The following is an 8,031-nucleotide window of genomic DNA, read 5'->3' as shown; positions in this document are numbered from 1 at the left end:
GGGAGGCCTCACAAGCGCGAACGAACTGTTCGGGTGGGGAGGACACCCCTCACGGCTTCACGAAATAGTGTGTTAAGTTATAAAAAAATGAAAGCATATAATAATAAAAATATAAAAAAGGTCTTTTAATTTTCCCACAAAAAATGATAAAAATGATCACATGGCAACTTGTTGGAATAATTTCACCTCGTTGTAATCACCGTATACTGAAAAATACAAATCTAGAATTTTCCTTGGAGGCATATAAAAACAAATCATGCAAAAAATGCCCTGCGTTCATTACATATAATTCTATGCTATTAGTATTAAAAACACCATGTCCGATGAGTAAAAATGTCATGTTGTGAAAAATGCCATGCTTTTCTTTGAAGGGATAAATATCATGCTCCTAATAGTAAAAATGTCATGCTATTAACATTAAGAATGCCATGCTCTTAATAGTGAAAATGTCATGCTGTTAATAATAAAAATGTCATGCTCTTAACAGTAAAAATGCCATGCTATTAATATTAAAAATTCCATGCTCTTTTTAAGGGAAAAGACATGCTATTAATAGTTAATGTGACATACTCTTAAACAATAAAATTGCGATTGTAAAATAAAATAAAATTGTGATGTTTAAATAAGATAAAATAGCCGTACTGTGTATTTTCTTTGTAAAAAATATAAAAACCACACAGAAAGGAAATACCATGATTCGAGAATTAAAATTTCCATGCCATTTAAAATAAATTCACCATCGTCATAGTTAAAAAAATGCCAAGCTCATAAAAACAATTCTATGCTCTTAACGATAAAAACACCATGCCATAAATAATTAAACTGCATGCTCTTAAAAGATGCAAGGGTCTAAAAAAAGAAATACCGTCGATTAAATATTTTTTTGCCATAGAGTAAATAATACAAATGCCAAGCTACCTACACTAAAACTACCGTGGTCTAATTAATGATAATGCAATGGTCTAACAAATGGAAGTGGTATGCTAGCTTAGTCATGTGAACATGTAAAAAAAAGAGTTTTGGTTATATATTGTTTTCGAAAAACATAGGGAAAATCCACAGTAACCATGGCAACTAGTTTGACATGGCAAAATGTGGATGGGGCAAAATTGTAAGATATTTGTTAGGAGCATTGTACAAAGAATTTCCCATGAGGCAAAAATCCTATGACAAACGCGTTAGTGGTGGAAAAAACTCACCAAGTTTGAGTTGACAAGAAAGTGATAAACAAAAATAATACTTGAATGTAGAAAAAATATTGATGTGCATGGCAAAAAGTAACTTAAATTTGCTAATGGGAAAAATCTACAAGGGGACAAAGCATTTCAGCGCATGTCAAAAAGTAACTTAAATTTGGCAATGAAAAAATATAGAGGAAGACAAAACATTAATGTGCAAGGCAGAACGTCTGCTAATTATGTTGGCAAGTTACTCCCTCCTTCCCATAATGTAAGATGCTTTTTGACACTAGTCTAGTGTCAAGAAACGTCCTACATTATGGGACGGAGGGAGTACATCATTTGGGGAGAGGTCTGTCTGTCTGAAGATTTTTGAGTTTCTGGTCCCAGATTTTCCACACAACAATGAGTACAACGAACTTGTCGAGATAGCGTAGGGTGCTAATGTCGGCTGTATGCCGATCTTCCGCCATATCCTGGAAGCAGCAAGGCAATGAAAAAATAGTGCTCATTCTGCTTTGAGTTTAGTCTGTCCAGGTTGGGAGCTGGCTCAATATTCTGACTTTGGCTAGCACCCCTGCCTCCAAAATGAGCTGGTGCATCTTGTTGATTCATGGGGGTAGAGGAAAGAGTTGTACCCGCCTCCAGGGGGTGTTGAGGGTGAAGAGTGCCTCCGCGTCGTCCGTTCCCAGCTGGCGTGCCATGGGAACTCTCGGGGGATGTCCGCACCGTCTGAACTGCCAAGACGGCGCGCGCCCGAGTGACCCGCCTAGTCGGTTCTTGACAATTGACTGGTGGACTGCAGGTGTGCCCCGGGCAATCGTCATGGGGGGCCTTCGGGCGCGCCCGCGAGCGAGTCCCCGTGCACTATCCAGTGGGCGATGGGAAGGCTGGACCCGCCTGTCTCCCTCCTCGCCCCATGTCGGGCTAGTTCGGTCGCGACAGGCAGAGCATGCGTACCGCCCGGGGCGCCAAGTCACGCGTGGGTCTAGGTCCTTACAATAGTTGGCGCGGAGTGAAGTCCGAAATAAACCCGGACGTTGTAGAGGTTGACACAAATGAACCCTCACTTTCAAATTCCTGAAGTTGATACCCTACATTTACAAATCCCGGTCAATCCCGACCCTGCATGAGTAAAATCTTGTTTTGTGTAATTGGAAAGGTGCGATCCCAGCTAGGATTGATTTCTGCATTGACTTACTACATGGGCCCACCTATTATCATATGCATACCCTATCGGACCAGCTGCTGTGCAGCGGTGACCGGCAGCGCCCCAACCGACCAGGTGCGGTGCAGTGGTGACCGGCAGCAGCGCCGACGAGCTCCTCAACAGTGTGCTACACCTGGGCAAGCCCAACCTAAGAGTGTGCTGGATGCGGTAGGCTCGGCCATCGACGCCATTCCAGATAACCTGGAGGCGGCGGTCGTCGATGTTAGTAGTAATCTTGACATGCATAGATTGTTAGCCGCATGCATACAGGAGCGTGGATCACGGTCAGTTAGCCGGGCTATATTCAATTGGTTGGCTGGCTTGATGTGTCCAGGTTGTTGGCTAGCTTTGTGCATGAAGTTGTGAGTGGATTCCGTCATTAGTGGATAACCATCACGATGGAGTAGTGGCCGGTGTGTTGGCCGGATCGTGCGTGCATGGATGCATGCAAGTTAGTTGGATTAGTAGGAGTTAGCAGCCGAGCGGGCTGAGAAAAAGATGTAGCCATCGTGTCTAACACCAAGGGGCAGGGCCTCTACGCAAAGCTCTTGTGCTCTTCCTTGGTGTGTGTGTGTGTGTGTGTGTAAAGTTTCTCCATGATGTGTGTTCATGTGAGATGAGAGGAAGAAGAAGAACGGCGCTGCGAGGAGGCGGCGCCATCAGTCGACGCCATCAAGCCATGCCATGCCAAGACGACGTCCTACAGGCTGCACTCACGTCTGTTTGTGCACACACATGCACGTACGCATCCATGCGTCCATCCTGCCATTGGCCGCCGCATTGCTCGCTAATCACGCCGCCGTTTGCCTCGGTTTCGTGCCCAACCTCACTTGCTTCATGCACAGATGCACTGTTTCTCACAGCTGCGCGCCGTCGGCCGCAGCCAGGCAGTCCGCGAGGCTTGCCTACGCACCGCTGCTCTAACCGGTCATCGATGGGACGCCACAACCACGACCCCTTGCTGGATGGCAGGCTTGCATGGCCGAGCTGTGTCGCGGTCGTCGCCGCCGCGCCAAGCCTGGACTACGCCATGAGCCGCGGGTGCTGCGTGATAGGCCGGCCCGACCACCACCGCCCACCGCGTGCCTCGGCGGCTTTGACCCACTGGTTGCGCACGTCAGCGGCCGGCTGCCCGCACTTCGCCGTGCTTGCCGGGGTCGAGCCGTGTGCCGGCCGCCGCGATCCCCCAGCCTCAACCAAGTGCTTGCCGGGGTCGAGCCGTGTGCCAGCCGCCGCGATCCCCCAGCCTCAACCAAGTGCTTGCCGGGGTCGAGCCGTGTGCCGGCCGCCGCGATCCCCCAGCCTCAACCAAGTGCTTGCCGGGGTCGAGCCGTGTGCCGGCCGCCGCGATCCCCCAGCCTCAACCAAGTGCTTGCCGGGGTCGAGCCGTGTGCCGGCCGCCGCGATCCCCCAGCCTCAACCAAGTGCTTGCCGGGGTCGAGCCGTGTGCCGGCCACCGCGATCCCCCAGCCTCAACCAAGTGCTTGCCGGGGTCGAGCCGTGTGCCGGCCGCCGCGATCCCCCAGCCTCAACCAAGTGCTTGCCGGGGTCGAGCCATGTGCCGGCCGCCACGATCCCCCAGCCTCAACCGCATCGCGCGCGAGCCCTGTTGTCCACGTCGCGCTCCGCCGAGACTCCGCCGCCCGCCACCACCACTCTGTCCAGCCCCACCGTTTGAAGGTCTCCAACAGCCGCTGCCTCCAGTCATCGGCCGGACGGAGTCGGCTCGGCGGCCGTCGACGCCAACCAGTGCTCGGCTCGGCCAGCCTCGTAGGAGAGGAAAGAGGGGTCGGTAGTCGTGAGGGGAAGGGGATCGTGAGAGGAGAGGATAGAGGAAGAAGAAGAGAGATGAATATGACTTGTGGACCCAAACTGCCAGTGAAAGTAGCGGATGAACCCGACTTGGATCATCCCTTTTCCCAGTGCGCCAAACGTGTCTAGGGTTAGAAAAGATCGAGATCACATAGGTCAGGGTATCAACTTCAGGGATTCGAAGGTGAGGGTTCATTTGAATCAGCCTCTACAAAATCAGGGTTTATTTTAGACTTCACTCGTTGGCGCGAGGGTTAGGCCGGGCCTACCTATGAGGGGCTGTTTTGCGCGCGCCAACCAACGTTTTTGCTTCGTGCAAGGCGGGTGCACGAGGTCGCCCCTGCTGGTGTATGTGGTTCGAGAGGGTCGTCCGGCCGGAGTCACCATGGCGCACAATTATCAAGGCTGGGTCCGCCTGTCAGTTCCCGTTGCATCTTGCCGGGTCGCGTCCCTCTCGCCACCCGCGAGACGGGTGGTCAGAGAGGGCCATTCGAATAGGGGTGCGGCGGTGACCCAGCTGGCTGGCTAGCGCCCAGCTGTATCTGGGTGCAGCCCCCAGAGTAGCTTGGTCTTTTTTCTTAAAGCGGTTGTGCCTTGCTATAAGTTTGCGGTTTTATGCCGCACTCGGATGAACGTATGCGTTTGGCCTGCCCCTCGTTTTGCCTTGCACCTTCTGCTCCTGAGCACTCTTTGCATGTTGCCGATGGCGATGATCGAACGCATCTCCGACGTCTCCCTTCTTGCATGGATGTGCAACGTTTCGTTTTCTCCAGCCTTAATAGGCATGCGGTTCACCGTCAGCTGGCTCACGATCTCTGTTTTGGCGACTGTGCATTGATCGTCCAGAGGTCCCACGACGCTGGCTGCACGCCATGGAATCCGGCTGCCTACCCGGCAATGCTGAACATCTATGCTGCCATTTAGAAGACCAGCCAGGTTAAATGAGTAACTGGCTGGTCGGAGATCTTGGATTATCGCCTTTGTAGGAGACGATGCAACTGATACGTCTCAAACCTATCTATAACTTTTGATTGTTTAATGTTATTATATTATCATTTTTATATACCTTTTATATCAATTTATATTATTATTATTATGCACCAACTTATTAATGTAGTGACCAGTGCCAGTTCTTGTTTTCTGCTTGCTCTTGGTTTTACAGAAAATCAATATCTATGGAGGTTAAAATACGTACATTGCTGATTTAACACGATTTTTTGGGCCACAAAATCACTGGAACCTTCATGAGGAGTCGAGACGAGCCACGAGGGGCCCACATGGAAAGCAGGCACGGCCAGGGGGTGGCCTCCCCCTCATTCATGTCAGGTCCACAGATACCGCATTGACCTGATTTCACTGCAGATATCCCTAATAATACAGAAACCATTCATCATGCCTCCAGAAGAATTTTATCGCCGCCACAAGTCTCTGTTCCGAAGAGATTTCATCTGGAGCCCTGTTCCAGAGGACAGCCGGAGGGGGAAGCCATTGCCAGAGGCCACTTCATCAACCTTGTTGTCTCCATGACCATGTGTGAGTAATTCCTTTAGAACCTATACAGGTGCATAGTCATAGCTAGATGGTTCTCTCTCTCTTTTGGATCTTCAATACCATGTTCTCGTTCTTGATCGGTGGTGTGTTTGTCGGGACATGCATGATGAATTGTGACTATATGATCAGATTTTTGACTGAATTTATTTGGTTTTCCTTATTGCACAATTAAATATCTTTGTATTTCTCTCCGACTATCTTTGTTGGCCAAGTTCGATCGATTTATCATCAATGGAGACGTGCCTTGTAGGGGGTTCAATCTTGCGGTGATCTAACCCAGTAACAATAAGGGCCAAGACATGTATTTTATTGTTGTCACTAAGGAATAAAATGACGGGGTTTTGTCATATTGATTGACTTCTTGCACAAAATCAATTGCGGGGACAAATTATCTACCATATTTGGCAATTGCCAAACAAAATATTGTTGTGCCTAATCGAAAGAGAGCTACTACATGTCAGTCGATGAAAAAAAAAATTGGGTCAGTTGCTCGTTGCAGTCAAGCCTGCAACTGGATGACGACCTCACATTATAAGCTACCGTCTGCATATATGCACATATAGTAACTTCTACTCAGTCCTGCCCCTATGTACATAGTACTACACAGTTCTATCCCTACAATAGTACACAACCATGTCACTACAAAGTAGTTCCTAGAAGCATGTCTACACATGAGCTAGCTTGGCATGTTGGCTGGCTAGCCACCTGTCATTTCTTAAGAAGAAACCGAATAGTTGGGTCTTTACACACCCATGTACTTATTGATGCATAAGTGGCTCTCCTTCAGGACCGTGGTCCGTTACTTCTAAATTATATGGTTTTGCAGATGAACTAACTACCTACCCCCCGCAAAAAAAAACTACCTACTATTTGCTCGTCAAGATTTTTTATATATAATATAGTCGATTCAGATCCATAGTTTGATTTCGAATGGTACATATGTGTTTTTCTCCTCCAGCCACCAAGCTTTCTTTCTTAAGGCCAATGACTACTGCCATGGGAGAAAACCATCCCTCTAAAGCACCCTACCCTAGTATCACCCAGCCTAACACGCAACCCTCTAACCCCAAGCCTCAACACTAATTGGTAACATCTAATTACTCCTCGTTGTCGCCGTCACATGAGCTCCACTCTGCATCATCACCTTCGAAATTTCACCAGTACCATGAGTTGTTGGATATTGGAGATATATCAAGCAGAATTAACGTATAGTACATCTATATATAGATTGATAAATGTATTCTTTTTTCTTCATTTCCATGTCAGAGAGTAGTGTTTTTCTTTAGAAAAGTTGAATGGTCTTGCGGAAACTATCCCACGGGTTATAGTGGAATGATCAATCTAGTGCTAAAACCTCATTTTTGTTTCATGCCTCTTTTGGTATTGCATTATTACAGTTATAGATTTCTCAATTGCAAGTTATATTTAGTTTTTCCATTTTCTGCTCTTATCATTGTCAAGTTGTAGATGTATGCTATTTGATATGTTCCACGCATGGCAATGCAAGACGATAAATTATTCGTCGATAAATAAACCCAGCTAACAAATCTGGTATATCACAATTATTACTACCAAAGTTATTGCCACTCGCCTAGTTCACCTTGGCGAATGAGAGGAGCTGGCGTTTGTGAGTCCACGTCTGCTCGTACACCTCTGCCTTGTACTTGTCTTCTTTCCCGCCAATGTCTGATGCCTCGATGATGAGTTCGTAGTTCATTCCAGAAACAAGTTGCTGCCTGCCACTTACCACCTTGTTGAACTTGAGCACGCAGTTCACGTGCTTGCCGAACTCCAACACCGCCCAACGGCCGAGCTCCTGGATGTGTTGGTCGTTGATGTTTCCGATTGGTTCCCATCCATTCTCTATTGCTGTGTTCCACAATTGGTTGCCCATCCGTTCCCCACAGCCTATGGCAGGTGAGCCGATAGCATAGAGGAACGCAACAATGATGATGAGGAGGAAGCTAGATGTCCTCATGGCTATTGGATTGTCTAGTGGGGTTCTTGATCTTGAGATAGTTATGTGGGACTTTGGTGAATTGGTGATGTGAGTGGATCCAAAACAATTGAGGTAGCGGTGCTTAAATAGACATTGTTATAAGAGGCAAACATTAATTGGATGCTTATCCAAGTAGGCATTTACAATGGCATTTATGACAACCTTTTATACGGGGGTAAACTTTATTCAAAAGTTAATCAATTGGATCCATATCCGAAGGCTTTGACCTACTTAAATTTAGAAAGGTTTATACATGCATTTTAGATGGTTGTATTTCATAA

At 47.5% G+C, this 8,031-nt stretch overlaps 1 protein-coding gene across 1 annotated transcript; it reads right to left on the bottom strand.

The window, feature by feature from the left end:
* Window positions 1-7,235: 7,235 nt before the first annotated feature.
* Window positions 7,236-7,797, bottom strand: LOC123042878 (cysteine proteinase inhibitor 8-like). The gene has a single exon (XM_044465247.1). The coding sequence runs from the start codon at window positions 7,727-7,729 to the stop codon at window positions 7,343-7,345; it is 387 nt and encodes a 128-aa protein (XP_044321182.1). The 5' UTR covers window positions 7,730-7,797; the 3' UTR covers window positions 7,236-7,342.
* Window positions 7,798-8,031: the final 234 nt, after the last annotated feature.

The sequence above is a fragment of the Triticum aestivum genome, chromosome 2B, assembly GCF_018294505.1.
Source record: "Triticum aestivum cultivar Chinese Spring chromosome 2B, IWGSC CS RefSeq v2.1, whole genome shotgun sequence".
In the NCBI taxonomy this organism is placed as follows: Eukaryota; Viridiplantae; Streptophyta; class Magnoliopsida; order Poales; family Poaceae; genus Triticum; species Triticum aestivum.
Note: the sequence above shows the minus strand (reverse complement) of the source record. Positions and strands in the feature narration are given on the sequence as shown.